At 58.6% G+C, this 14699-nt stretch overlaps 1 protein-coding gene across 1 annotated transcript; it reads left to right on the top strand.

Moving 5' to 3' along the window:
- The first annotated feature begins 10936 nt into the window (after positions 1-10936).
- SLC51A (solute carrier family 51 member A) lies at positions 10937-14268 on the top strand. Its single transcript, XM_068954660.1, has 9 exons — positions 10937-11397; positions 11593-11687; positions 12152-12306; positions 12446-12519; positions 12599-12757; positions 13008-13119; positions 13272-13418; positions 13644-13749; positions 13878-14268. Exons 1-9 carry the CDS (start codon positions 11363-11365, stop codon positions 14012-14014), a joined length of 1020 nt encoding a protein of 339 aa, XP_068810761.1. The 5' UTR covers positions 10937-11362; the 3' UTR covers positions 14015-14268.
- The last annotated feature ends 431 nt before the right edge of the window (positions 14269-14699 follow it).

Here is a 14699-nt window from a genome sequence, read left to right as displayed (position 1 = left end):
TGTCCTGTGGGGGTCACATGCAGTGGAGGGTCATGTGTGCACTGTGAGGCTGTGAGCAGACCGTGCTGGCAAAGGAGCTCTCACAGCCCACATTTGGTTTGGTGGGAACCTGGCATGCGGAAGAGCGCTGGTGCTACGTTGCAGTCATGGGTCTGGCTTCAAGGAGAACCAGCAGGTCCGTGTGTGTATTGACACATGCATATAACATATATGTATGTTATTGTGTTAACAGAGTTAATGCTGTGCTGCAGTGATCCGGTATGTGGCCTGCAGAGTTCCTCATGAAAGCAGTACCTTGAAAAACCTGACATTTGGGAGGTGCCAAGAGTATGTGGCTCCAGCCTCCCTCCACAGCCAGCTCGGGCCACAGCGCCCAGCTCCTGCCTGCACTACATGCCATGTCCACCCTCCTACATGGTGAGGTGGAGGAGCGCATCTGGTCTCTGTATGGGGACTTGCTCCATCTCCCTTGCTGTCTCCCCTAAGTCCCAGCCTGCTCACAGGGTCCTGCCGTACCTCTGCACCCCCTCTGGCAGGATCAGCCCTGTAGGAATCCCTCTCTGTTCACTCCTGCGCTCTCAAAAGGGCCTGGGAAGGGGCAGGAAAACTCGGAAAAGTTTTGCCTCTGATTTGCTCTGCAACACATGCACACACTTCTGCAGCTGGATTAATGACAGCTGGGGCCTGCTGGGTGGGAACCGCCCTCCCCGATAAGGGAACATGTTGTCTCAGATTAGACTCGTCCACTTTTTTTTAAGTGCATCAAAAGATGAGCCCAAGGAACAAAACAGAGGAGAAGCCAGCACCCTGCCTGGCATTGCAGACTCTGGGGAGGAAAAGTGTCCGCAGGAGAGACAGACTGTGGGTCTGCGCTTGGCAAACCGCTGTAACCTGCAGGCACTGATAGGCCCCAGATGTCTGGGTAGCGCCAGTTGAGCTGGGTCGGTGCAAAGCCAATGCCCGCTGCTGTGGCTTTTTGATTGCGGAGCTGGCTTGGTCTTGGTGGCTTTTCTGCTTTTCAAGGCATTGTTGGGGTAATTAAATGCTCCCAGGCAGGTGCCTGAGTCTTTTTTTTTTTTTTCAATCAGAGAGTGTTCTTTGTCTTTTCAGCCTGCTGGAAATGCCTTGTTTTGGGGAGGATTAATCTCTCAGAGCAAAGAGAGGGCTGTAATTGTGGTGGGATTAGCATAGACAGGCTGAGCAAGCAGGGAGGAAAGGGAGAGCTTTTTGCCTACCCTTTAATTGGCCCTTATCTGCACCAGCAGCCACTGTGAAACCTGCCCTTGGCCTGCTGCGTGGCTGCTTTGTGTCAGGGCCCAGGAGAGGCCACGTGGCCTATGGGTTTATTTACAAATTAGGTGTTAAGATGCTGTGAGGACCATATGGGCTTGGTCTGGCTTTGGGCAGCTGGAGCTGGATCTAGCCGTTCTCCAGGTGCAGGGGGGCATTGGGTGCAGGGGCTCTGGGTGCCTGGAAGAGGCAGCGGTGGAGCCACATTTGGCTTGGGCCACTAATGGCATGAACGAGCCTGGCATGGCCCTGAGGGGCTCATGCCTTTCGCCTGGGGTATTGCAGGGCCCCCCAGCCTGCCCAGCTGGCCTGAACTGAAAGCTGAGGGCTGCACTTTGCAGCCAGCTTGTAGGTCCCAGATGCAGAACGGGAGGAAGGGAGACGCTGTGAAGGGGAGGCAGCAGGTGCAAATGATTTCAATGTGAGTCCCCGCAGGGTGTCGTTTTCCCTGGGTATGTGCAGCAGGCCAGCATCTCAAGGCCAAATCTCCCCTGAGACTGGAGATGGGGTAGTGTATGACTTTCCCAGCTCTTGGAAATGAGAGAAGCAGCCCCAGTCTCCAGCCAAATAAATTGCTGAGCTTCCAGTCTGTGCTGTTCTGCCCTGCAACAGCCTCCTGCCCTGGGCAGGCACTGTCCTTGCGTGCTGGCTGCCAAGGCACAGGGTGCCAAACCAAATGGCCATCGTGGGCTGCATAGCAGCACAACCTTGCCTGTCTCCCATTTCCCTGGCAGGCTTCCTTCGAGATGCACTCACAGCAGATCCAGGACCCTGCTTGGTGGGAAAAACTTTTTTCCCTAGGAGAAAAAAGAATGTCAGTTTGTATTTTTGTCTTGGTGCAGCTCAAAAGTTGAAATCTTTCTGACCCTTGCAGCTAAAAAAACTCTCTTTGCTCAGGCCAATGGAAACAAACTCTTCTGCTCCCTTCCCTGTTTCCTCAGTGATGAGCAGTCTGATATTTGTTTTGATTTTCTTACTTGTAGCCATCCTTGGCCCATAAGGAAATAGTCAGCAGGGACCATTTCCAATCTTTCCCTTTGCACAACTTGGTTCAATCTGTCAGCAAGAATTGCCCCGGGTGCTGCTGAGCCTGCTGTGTCAGCACAGGCACCTTCCTCCGACTCTTTTCTCCGCTTCGCCTCCAGCCAGCTGTGTGTGTAATTACCCCGTCTTGACAAAGTGCCTTTCTTTGCCTGTGCATGTCCCAGGTGCTTTTAACAGCTTCTTCCAGACGTTTATTCAGAGGGCTCCGGGGTTATATATTACCCTGTGATGCAAAGAGAGCGGAGGGAGGTGTGCTGACACTTTACAGCCTGTTTTGCTGTCAACCATTGCACTATTTCCCTGCTGAGGAGAGGGGTCCTGGCCCTTGCTGTGAGCCCCCCAGCCCAGGCGAGGGCCCTCACTGCAGGAGCAAGAGGAATGATGGCTGTGGGTCATGTGCTGAGCACTTGCACCACGCGACAGCTGGATTTACCGTGGCCGGTGGGAGGGAGGGGGATTACAGGGCTGTCAGCAGGTCGCTATGATGTGCCCTGGGTACGAGGCAGTGCTCAAAGCCGTGGCCTCCCCCTGGCCGAGGCCAGCTGCGGTTGCGGCTCTGCCTGGCCTGCCTGTACCACTCTTGCAGTGGTGGAGACCCGGCACGCAGGCAGGCAGCTCGCTCTGTGCCGGTGTTTGGAGCAGGCAGAGACAGCTTTTCTCCATCCCCAGATTTTCCTAGGCATGCCCTTTCTCTGCCTGAAGGATTTGCCCAGGGAGAGTTTGAAGATGCTCATGAGGTACATTTCTGTGCATGAACTCCTGGGGGAAAGAAAGTGGCGGTGACCCTAGACGTGGAAAGGATTTCATCTGCTCCCTCTCTGCGGCTATTCTGCATCCTTGGGAGCCTCTTCTTCAACACTACAGGGCAAAGCCCTAGAGTAGAGCTTATTTGCACAGCTTCAAAATGGACTGGGGATAAAGCTGGGCACTGTGAAAATTCATGCCATGGGCTTGTGCTAGCGGGTAACACACTGGCAGAAAAAGGAGAGGGAAAGGGACCTGGGAGGGGGAAGCTTCCCTCAAATACAGCCAAGTTTGACCTGGCCTAGGTGACCACACTGCCATGAGATGCCGCTTGTGTGCAGCGAGAAATGCGGAGGCCACAGTGCAGCTGCTCTGCTGGGGCCCTAGCTGTGAGGACATGCTGACACTCGCTTGGCGAACAGTTGCCCCCACGAGCACTCTCCCCCCTGGCCTTGGGGGGAAGACTCTCTCTCAAGGGATTTCCTCCTTGAGAGGGAGCACACCTCTCAAGGAGGAAACAGAGTTCCCACCCATGGGCTGGGTACCACTGAGCCCCAGCCTTCCCTCACCTCCTTCTCCCTGCCATCGGGGCCTCCCAAACGGCAGAGGAAGAAACCCTTTGTCCCTTCGCTTTATCACATAGCGGGGACGTGGGGGAAAAAGCAGGACCCAGGAGAGAGGCTTGGTGGGGAGCGAGGGCTGCCTACCCTGGGAACTGGGGCACCCACCCCTCGCTGCCTCGGCTCCCTGTATCCTGTACGCAGGTGTGCTAGCAAGCATGGAGGTCAGCCAGATGGAAGATGTGTACACACCCATCTGCATATGCATGTATGGACACATGCACACGTATGTACACGTCTATGCACACAGACCCACACATGCAACCACATGCACCTGCATGGGTAGCCACGCATCTCCAGACACTCGCACCCTCCCTATCCTTTTTGCCTCCTCGCAGGAACCTCGCGGGTTCCTCACCCTCCATCGCATGCTCTGAGACACAAAGCCGGGATTTACAAGGGAACCAAGAATTTTCTGTCAAGCTGGCCAAAGCGGAAGCTAGAGGGCAGCGTGGCAGGAGCGCTTGCCCAGTGCTCTGGCGCAGATCAGGCACTTATGGAAGGAGACCGGAGGGGAAAGGAGATGTTTTTCTTGGTTCCCCCTGAATAGCACTCAGGACGTTTTCTGCCTCCCACCTGCAATGGAAGGAATCACTTATGAAATCCTCGCACAGTCAGTGCTATCGGAGGGCAACCACAGCCCTGCAAGGGCATGGCTCTGAGAGGAGACAGTGTTATGCCTGGCCTTACCGCCTACTGACCACTGCCGGATGAGGAAGACCCATCAAGGGCGTTCATCCAGGAGTAAGGGCTTTGAGGCAAGTCCTGCAACACCCTCCTGCTCCCTGCAACGGCATTGCTAACCCACGACTGACACGGGTCTCACCTCTGGTAGATGAGGCTGGCCGGTGAGTATCGCTCCAGCTCAGACAGGACCGGCTCGCGGGGGCTGAGCCCTGGGGTCTGCGGGGGGCTGGGGCAGGAAAGGTCTGCGATGGACTCGCTCCTTCCAGAGCAGGAGGGAGAGCAGTACTCCTCTTCCATAAACACTTTGTGTGTGTGCTGGCTCCCTGGGAAAATACTTGTCGTGGTCTGAGGCACGTCTTTTTAAAAGCCTCAGCATTTTCACCTGCGAGCTCCTTGCATGAGACAGACGATTAAGAAAATAAAACTCAACCAAAGGAAACACCCCTACACCACGCGGAGTGTGTTTTTACCTCGTCCTTCTCAAAATGAAAACATCAGCAGTGATGTGCAATATTTTAGGTGGCCATGGAAGAAAAAAGACCCTCTGTTTTTCAAACAAGGTACCTTCTCATTCGGAGACTGGCTGTGACTCTAAGAAGTCCACAGTGTTTGACCAGGATGCCCGCTGGAAATACAGACATTGCCTTACGGCAGCAAAAAGCTTCTTTACATTAGTAGGTGTTTAAACAGGCTCTTAGTGTGAGGAGGAAGCAGCCCCCAAATGTATTGACTGCAGCATTTCCTCAGGATCCCTGACAGGGCTGGAAAGCAGCACGGCCGTTTCTTTTTCGCCTTTGAAGGACACAATGCCTCCACGATGCTGAGCCCTGTGGTTTTGCCGCTTCCTTTCAGGCTGAGCAGGACACCTTTGGACATTGGTTTTCTGGCAGCAAAAGCAAACAGAAAGGAGTTCAAAACTGCTCACCAGAAGATGGAGACGAGGATGTTATCGGGTGCCTCATCTGCAAGGCTCTGTTCAAAAGGGAAGAGAAATCTGGATCAGTCAAAGCTGCTCTGATAGCCTTGATCCGGCTGGAAGGATAGTTTTATCCAGCTTCTGCCATGCTTCTTCCCGGTCACTGTCCCTGCCAGTGGGTTCCCCTTCCTCCCGCACCAGGGAAAGGTCTTGCCGTCATCCTCCTTTCGTCCCTCGGTGCAGCTCTGGGTGCCTGTGGGACATGCCATGCGCCTGGGGCACCTGGGGAGGAGGGAGCTACTGGACGGTGCAGGACAGATGGAGCCCATCCCACTAGGAGTTCCTCAAAGGAGAAAATGATTGGAAGCTGGGTGTTGTGAAGGATAGCTCTGAGTATGGTGCTTCCTGGGTGTCCTCGCAGAGCCACCTCTGGGGATGGGATGCTGCACTAGAGGGGCCTTGGGCAGAAGTAGCACGGCTGGTCCCATGTTGTAGCCAAGCCCTTGGGAGCAGTGGTTTGGAAAACGTGATTGAGGCTAAGGTTCGGATGATAAGCAGCCTGTGAGGACAAACTGTCGCTATCTCAAGGGCACACCCATCCTAGCTCATTGTAATATATATATATTTTATATATATATGTAGAGATACACACACATGCACACACACGCACACGCACACGCACGCACGCACATATGATCATATACATTATATAAAGTCACGTATATGTGACCATATATCTATATATGACTCTCTGACTCATATATGACTATATGACACTCTCTCTCTCTCTCTCTCTCTCTCTATGTGTATTTGGCCTTTCCATGAATATATATATGGTCAAAAAACTGTCTAAACAGTTTAGAGAAGAGGCATTTGAAACCCCCTGCGTTTTATTCATTTCAGCTGACTTAAACTGTGGGGATAGGCCACTGAAGAGCTCCAGCACAGGAACATGGCACTGGTGGTGGCATTCATAGCGGCACCCAAACCTGCCAGGGAACCAAGGGGGAAAGGGTGCCCGCCGTGCCAGGCAGGGCTGTGCGCGGCAGCCGGCCCCGCAGCTGCAGCAGGGCACCATTTCTGAGGGCTGGGGCTGACAGGGAGCGGGGTGCAGCAGGGGATTTTGCCCTCGCATCCTCTGCGCCGCTTCTGCCTCCTGAGAAGGCCAGGGGAGGAGAAGATGAAACATCCGAGGGCTTTTTTTTTTTTTTTCCGTGAAGTGCTGAGCTGATAAGCAGAAATCCCCTGCCGGTTCTCGGAGCCCCAGCACCTATCGGGGGGGACGGGTGACTCAGTGCTCCCTCCGGAAGCGCCGGCTGGCGATGCTCTGCCTCAGCGTGCTGTCCGCCCCCCAATCTCGCAGAAACGTCGCTCCTGATGATCTTTACCACCTCGTGCTGGGGCAACGGGTGATTTCCCCTCCCCAAAAGCGGAGGCTCAGGCCGGCAGGAGTCCAGCCCAGCTGCCAGCCCCGCCGAGCCCCTTTGAGGTCTGTGTTTGTCGCCGTGACCTTGAGATGTAGCCTGCATGCAGCCTGCTAGCTCCAAGGGCAGTGTATGCCCGTCTGAAATGCCAGCTCGGTTTATAAATAACGCTTGGCACGCTCTCGCCCTTGGCACCGAAGCACTGAGAGAAGGCGCCATCTCTGCCCTCATGCCACAGGCTCTTGATCCATATTACAGAAGGGAAAACTGAGGCATGGTGGGGACCTTGTGCCCTGCCTCCTGGGGAGCCTGTGGTGGGGCAGGAAGCCTGTGGATCTGCGGGGCGTTGGGCTGCCTTTCCTAGTTGCAGAGGGACTGCTCCCCACTGGAAAGGGGGGGGGATCTGAGGTGGGGGCAGTTGGTCTACAAGGAGGTCCTCACCTAATGACACCATAGATTTACTCCCGGGGGAGCCAAGGCACCTCCCGCCCACGCAAGGAGACCCGCAGGGGACCGGTGTGTCACAGCGTCCGAGGTGGGCACGTCACCCTCCTCTGCTCCGTGCTCCCCTCGGCCATATCTCCCCGTAGGGCAGCTCCCACCCTCGCGGGGGCAATCGGCGGGGAACAGGCGGGCCGTGCGCGGGTGGCCGGCCTTATCGCCGGGCCAGCCGTGGGCAGGGCTCCCTATCAGCGGCACGGCTCCTGCCTGGGTGCCGCGGGACAGCCGGCCCCATCCCGCCCTGGTGCCAGGGGCATTGCCATCGTTGTACAATGATGGTATAGGGGTTGGGGACCCCTCACAACCGTCCCTGCCCCTGGGCAGCCTGGCGGGGGCAGAGCCATGCCGTATTTGCACGGGATCCAGCTGGGGCCATTGCATCGCCCAGACGGTCCTGTGTTCAATTGCACCAAGAAGCCCAACGGCAGGTCGCAGCAGGTGTTTCCAGCCTCGCGAGGGCAGCTCCAGCCCTGCTGTGGGGCTAGCACGTCTGCGCTTCCCCATCCTCGCCGCAGACAAGCCTCGGGGTGACCATGAACGAGATCCGGCCCCCAGGCCCTCTCTGCTTTCCTGCCAGACTCGCCGGTGGTTTCCTCTTGGGAAGCCGGGGCGATGCTTGTGGGGCGCCGGGGGGGGGCCAAGCGGGGCCAGCGCCCTGGGAAAGGCCTTCCTGTCCCTTTCACAAGTCGAGTGGCCTCCAGGTTTTATTTGTTTCTTTTGCGTTGCATCCACCCTCCCGCTTCCAGCGGCTCTGTGGGGTGCTGCCGAGAGATTTGCAGAGTCAGAGTGGGGACACCTCCCCTCCGGCTCTCCCTGCTGCCTGCGGACCTGGTCCTGGTGCCTCTCCCCTGAAATCCCTGCCTGTCAGTGCTGCCCAGGCCGCGTGTGGCATTGCTTTGCCGGACGCTTGCGGTTTCCCCATGGAAGCAGGAAGCCAAGCATCCTCCAGGAGCCTGAGGTCAGGGCCCGAGCACGAGGAAGAGCCTGCTTCGTTGTCCGTCATGTGGCTAGCACACGGGGCACGGCAGGCACCCAGCACGTGGCCAGTTCCCCTCCATCCTCAGGGTTGGGCCTTAGGAAAAAAAATGAAGCCAATCTGGTTTGATGTGTTTCCGCAGCCCCAGCAGCTCAGCTGGTCTCCCTGCTCTGCATGGCCCCTTAGACTGCCAACAGTAGCGCCTGCTTGGCCATGGCTTGTCTGCAGGTTCCTCTTCTGGAGCATGGTCTTTGGCTGGTCTCTGCAACCCCTTCTGCCGCCCCTCTGACAACGGCCACAGCCTCAAGTTGCTGCATGAATCAGCCCAGCCCACTGCTCCTGAGACTGGCTCTGCCTCCTCTGGCCCGGTCCCGTCCAGCCCCATGCTCGTGTCCCTGCGCCAGCCCCGGACCTGACGGGGCAGGATGGAGCTGTCCCTCGTGGAGGTGGGAATCTCCACATCACTCTCCTCCTCCTCGATGTTTATGGGGCTTTTCTCAGTGCTTTATCCCCTCTCTGTTGCTATCAGGAGCCCTAGTGCTGTTTGCCTCTCTGTTTTCGGTTGTTTGCACTGTTGGTGCACCCTTGTGACTGCCAGTCCCTGGCTGAGACAAGGTATGTGGTTTCTGGGATGCAAAGTGGTGTCTTTGGGGAGCTGCTGCTCCCCCTGCCATGGTGCCCACATGGCTCTCCTGACTGCCGCAAGCAGGAGGAAAAGCACAGCTCAGTGGTCAGTGCATGGGATACTGCTGAAGGATGGACAAATTCACACCTGGCGGAGAGGTTTGGCCCATGGAGGATGGAGGGGGAGCTCAGGGCATCACAGTTCATCTTGCAGCCATGCACAGCGGGGTGCGATTAGCTCTCCGGAGCAGGAAGTTGTCCTAAATAAAAGCCTTATTGCCCTAGAAGTGAGTATCCCGGACAGCTGGCCCAGCCTGAAAGAGCTGGGAGTGTGGACACAGCCTGGCTGGGAGCATCCTGGAGCACCAGGGGGTTCCTTCACGAATATATTTTTGGCCTTTGAGCTGAAGGTCACAAGAGGGAGAGGGAAGCAGGGACATGTTGGCTGAGCCCCTGCCTGTCATAGAGCTGATGGACCACACTAGCGATGTTCTAGCTAATTTTGAAGTGCTGGCAAATGTTGGCTTCCCAGCTGGTTTAAACCTGACCCATGTTCCCCTCATCCCCATCCAGCCCCATAGCACTGTCAGACCCCCACCCCCACCAGTGCAGTCCAGCACCCGCAGCACCCTCTCGCCCCAGTGTGCTTGACCCCACAGTGTGGCAAATGGGGTCTGGCTGTCTGCAGATCGGAACAGTGATGACAGGCTTGGAGAGACAGTGTGGTGCGTGTGGACGCCTGGGCAGGTCTCTCTGGGCAGGTCTGGTTTGGCTGGAGACTGTTGATCCTGCCAGCAGCAAGCTCAGGGAGGGGCAGCACCCATGGGAGCACTTCTCCGTGTTGCAGGGAAACCCCTGCTGGTAAAGCCTGAAGCTCTTTCTTGAGACTTTGCGGGGCCACTGGAGGAAATCCCCCTGGGAGCAGCGAGGTGATGGCAGGGATGGACCCTCCTGTGCATGCGTGTGCACACGTAGGGAGTGTCTTGACTCATGAAGAGCATCAGTATGTTGGGCTGCCCTCCTGGCTCAGGGCTCAGGGACCCTGCCGTGTCCTGCAGCCCTCGTTGGGGCTGGCAGGGTGCTCTCTGCTCCGGCCTCGTGCCCCGCTGGGGCACATGGTGGCCCAGGGCACACTGTGCTCAGGTGACGTGGTGGACCCAGGACTCCCGCAGGTTCAGGCAGAAAGCAATAGGGACAGTCCCCAGGACGCCAGAGCAGCAGGTCAGGGAGGAAAGAGCCACAGGCGGGCTGGGCAAGGGGGCTGCTGTGTGCAGCGGGCACCCATGCGTGGCACTGGGCACCGGGGCTGCATGCAGCAAGGTGAGCAGCAAGGGGAATAGGCTCATGCACAGCAGCTGTGTGCGACGCAGCGTGTGTGCGCCACCCCGGCTGTGCAGCATGTGGGCATGCGTGTCAGGGCAGGGCCCCGCCACCCGGCGCGGGCCAAGGATACGCCCCCCGGGCGCAGGGTACCGTGCATAGGGATGGCTGTGTGGGGCGCAGCATGCAGGGACAGGCGTAGGGGGCGCAGAGCTGGGCATGCAGCTGTGGGTAAGGACGGGTGTACACATGCTGCGTGGGCACAGGTGTTTGGGGTGCAAGGTGCAACATATAAGGAGAGGTGTAGAGTACAGTGTGTAGGGGCAGGGGCACAGGGTGCAATGCCATTCCCGTGGTAGGGTGCTGGGGACCCCTTTGGGGTGTGGGTGCCACATTGCCCTCGGCAGGACCCCTGGGGGCAGAGGGCTGGGAACTCAAAGGCCTTCGGGACCCAGTGCAAACCAGAGCTCCTTTCTCTTGAGGTGCTGGGAAGGCACCAGGAGCCTTGGGCACTCCCCGGACCTAGAAAGATGGGGGGGTGGCCATTTTGGCCACGGGTACCCCTATTCCCAAGTCCATCGCCCCCTGCTCGGAGTGCCCCCTCCTGCCTTCTCAGGGCTGGGCATCACCTGTCACAGCCAGGGCCTGTAGGCTGAGAAGCCCAGCTGCGAGGCGGGTGCTGAGCCTTGGGTGCTGAGCCCATGGTGTTGCGTTCCAGGCCAGTCCTGCCCTCTAGTGTTACCGGAGCTACCCTCAGCAGGGCCTAGCCCTGGGCTCCTGGGAGCCGAGCACTTGCAAACTCATCACATGCTGTCACAGGCACTTCTGCCTCTGTGCCGGGCCCGGCGAGCTGCGTGAGCAGGGTGGGCACCGCAGCGGCTGCTTTGCTCCTGGGAAGGACGGAGCGGACCTCGCCAGCCCCAGGCGTGACAACCCGCTCCCCTCCCCGGCCCCCCGGGTCGATAACCGGGCGGCCGGGACCAGCAGAGCTCCTCGTGGGCTGGGACGGCGCGGGGGCCCTCCAATGAGCGCCCAGGCCCGGCGGCAGAGGGAGGGGAGCGCCGGCGGCTGGTTAAACTTGAACGAGGCCCGGCGGCCTCGCTGCGCTCCCTGCCCTTTGGGACTCTGACCCCGCGGAGCGGCGAGGGGAGCCGAGGCAGGCGGTGCCGAGCAGCCCCGGAGCCGGCGGAGCAAAGCCGGGGAGCAGCAGGGCAGGATGGACCCTCCCTTCGAGCTGGCGCCGGACCCCAGGTGGGTGGCGGGGATCCCCCACCGCTGCGTCGCTTTGCGGCCGGACACATCCAGCTTCTGGGGCGAGGTTTTTGGGTTATCCTCTCTATTAAAGGGTGGGGGTGGGAGGGTGCACAGGGGCCGAGGAGGGACCCTGCGGGGCTGGGTGGCCCCCGTGGTACCCACAGCCTGGCTCAGCGCTCCCTTTCTCCGCAGGTTCCCCCGGCCGCTCGTGGAGATGCTGATAAGGAATTTCAGCATCCCGGCAGCGTGCTTCTCCCTGCCGCCCACCTCCGAGCAGCTCCTGCAACGTAGGTGGGAGGGATGGGCAGGACGGAGGGGCCTGGCCGCTGCCAGGAGCTGGGGAGCCTCCCCTCGCCCCCGGTGCGGAGCTGGGCAGAGGGTGGTTGCAGCAGGGCAGGCAGGGAGCAGCCCCGAGGAAGGGGGGAAAGCAGAGGGGTGCTGGGCTGGGGTCAGCCCTATGGCACTGCCTGGCCCACGTCCAACATCCCTGCCCACAGGGTCAGCGGGTCCCAGAGAGCTGAGGGCCAGCCCTGAGGTGGGTGACATGGGAGCAGCAGCAGGGCCAAAGCACCTGGCTCCGGTGGGGAGGACATGAGGAGGACACAGCTAGTGGCTTCCCAAGCCCAGCCACTAGCTGTGCCAAAAAGGGGCCCTGAGGTGGGTGCGGAACAGTGGTTCGCTTGGCAGCTCCCTGCTGTGGTGGCCCCCGGGGGGATGGGATGGCTCTTGGTTTCTCACCCCTCCCCGGCAGAGCTGGATGTAGTCGAACTCTCCATCATGGGCCTGGCCACCTTCCTGACACTGCTGTCGGTCGCCATCTTCGTGGAAGAGGCCTTCTACCTCACTCGCAAGATCCGCTGCCCCATCAAGATGAAGACTCTCCTTTGGAGCAGCTCAGCCCCTACGGTGAGTTCCAGCCACGGGTGGCAGCGAGCATCACTCTGCAGCAGGCGGGCAGGCAGGCGCCATGGGGCCGAGGCTGCTCGAGGGGTCCGAGCTTTCAGGAGGCAGGAGCACCGTTGTGCAAAGCCTACGTCTCCCCCAGGTCGTGTCTGTGGTCAGCTGCTTTGGGCTCTGGATCCCTCGCTCCATGATGGTGGTGGAGATGGCGACCACGGCGTGAGTACTGCCTCCCCGGAGGGCACGGGTGAGCGAGGCGCTGATGGTGCCTGACCGTGCTTGCTGCCCTTCCTCCCAGGTACTTTGCCGTCTGCTTCTACCTCCTGATGCTGATCATGGTGGAGGGCTTTGGGGGCAAGGAGGCAGTGCTGAGCATCCTGAAGGATGTGCCCATGGTGATCAGCACCGGCCCCTGCTGCTGCTGCTGTCCCTGCCTGCCCCAAATCACCATGAGCAGGTGAGGCAGGGCACCAGATAGGCCAAGGGTTGGGGCAGCTCCAGGCACGGGGTTGAGGGCACTGGTGCAGCTCAGGGGCTCTCTGGGACCAGCTAGAGAAAAAAGCCTGTCTTGGGACACTGGCAAGGCCATGCCAGCCCAGTGCTTTTATACCCTTGTCTTTGGCCCTCCTCCTGCCAGTGAGGAAGAGAAGGCCCCAGGCAGGGGCTTGGGCACCTTGGGAAGTCACAGGCCTCTCTTGCTGTGCCAGGAGAAAGCTCCAACTGCTGCTGCTGGGGACTTTCCAGTACACCATCTTCAAGGCGGTTGCTGTCTTTGTGGGGCTGGTCCTGGCTGCCGACGGGAACTACAACCCTGCTGACGTGAGTGCCAGGGTGTGGGGACAGGCAGGGCCACCTCTGAGACAGAGAGCATACAACCTGCATGGCTGGACCTCTGCTGGGCCATGCCTTGCAACCACGGCCAGCATCATTCAAGGTTTGTCAGTCCCAGATGGGTTTTCTGCCTCCCTCAGATCTCAGAGAAGAGCGTGGCGCTCTGGATCAACACGCTCCTGGGGGTCTCCACCATCTTTGGCCTGTGGGCCCTGGGCATCCTCTTCCGGCAGGCCAGGTTGCATTTGAAAGAGCAGAACATTGGGGCCAAATTTGCTTGCTTCCAGGTAACCCTTTGCCCTGCTTATCATCTTGACTAGGAAGAGCTTTTTGCAGCATGAACTTGCTGGAAGCAAATCAGGAGATATGTGGGGAGAACGGGAGGTGGAACGGGAGCTGCCTGCAGGTGAGATCCATGCCTGGCTGCAGGAGCGTGGGGGCTGGCTGCAGGGAAAGGTGAACAGCAGCAATTCATCTGCGCCACCCATCACCTCGGGTCTTTGTGCTTGCAGGTTCTCCTCATCCTGACAGCGCTGCAGCCCTCCATCTTCAGCATCCTGGCCAACAGTGGCAGCATTGCCTGCTGGCCACCCCTCTCCTCCAAGGCCAGGTCACAGCGTGAGTAGCGACACGAGGGACTGGAGTCACTTGGTCCCTGCCATGCCCCCTCCACCACACGGCAGGGAGCAGAGAACAGGCATGGTTGATGAAGGCAGCTTCAAATAACCCTTCTTTTCTCACTTAAGAGATGAACATGCAGCTGATAATCCTGCAAACGTTCATCATAGCTGTGGTGACCCGGATATACTACCGCAAGCAGGATGACAAACCAGGCTACCAGCCCATCAGCTTTGCATCTTCAGACACCAACATCAAGGTCTGAGCAGGAAGGAGCAAAGGATGATGCCAAGGAGCACAGCAAGGCCAGAGGTGCTGGCTCACCCTCCCCATCCACCTCCTCCTCGTACAGCCCTGGGAAGCTTCTGGGAGCAAGTAACACAGAGGGGAAAAGGGCATCACAGCACAAGCTAAAAGGGTCTGAAACTTGAGGGCCAAAAACCAAAGACCATCTGTGAAATAGCCTTCAAGCCCAGGGGACTCTGTCTGGCACTGAATAAAGATAAATTTCTACATGAATCTTTTGTTGGCAACTGCGGGCTCAGGTTTTCTCCTGTCCAGGTTGGGATGGGTGATTCCCTCACATGGAGGGTACAGAGAGGAGAAAGATGGAGTCCAGAATGATATAGCCATGACATGGGTCTGTCACAGGTGGGCTGGGGCAGAAGAGATGCTGAATGCCATCCGCGACACGGACCCTAGAGGCCTGGCAGAGCAGTGCTGCAGGCTGGGTCCTGCCAGTTGTCGAGCCTGGTTCAGGTGGTCAGGGCAATCCTAGGGCAGCTGCATCTTCCCCAGAGATATCCGGCCAGGGAAGTGCGTGAGCACACGGCTCTTTTCGTAGGGCAAGGGACCCACGGAAGGGACTGCTCCTGACAGCACAGGGGGAACGTTCACAGCTGTCAGCCTGGAACTGAGGAAATGGGAAGGAGCCTTGAAATGCCTTTGTA

This window comes from Struthio camelus, chromosome 9 (genome assembly GCF_040807025.1).
Source record: "Struthio camelus isolate bStrCam1 chromosome 9, bStrCam1.hap1, whole genome shotgun sequence".
NCBI classification, from domain to species: domain Eukaryota; kingdom Metazoa; phylum Chordata; class Aves; order Struthioniformes; family Struthionidae; genus Struthio; species Struthio camelus.
The sequence above is the reverse complement of the archived record's forward strand: the minus strand, read 5'-3'. Positions and strand labels throughout refer to the sequence as shown.

Excerpts from the sequence above, each read along its gene's own strand:
- SLC51A (XM_068954660.1), top strand. The coding sequence starts at position 11,363 with ATGGACCCTCCCTTCGAGCTGGCGCCGGACCCCAG. Across the intron at positions 13,120-13,271 it reads GGAACTACAACCCTGCTGAC|ATCTCAGAGAAGAGCGTGGC; the intron begins GTGAGTGCCAGG and ends TGCCTCCCTCAG. Across the intron at positions 13,750-13,877 it reads CTCCAAGGCCAGGTCACAGC|AGATGAACATGCAGCTGATA; the intron begins GTGAGTAGCGAC and ends TTCTCACTTAAG.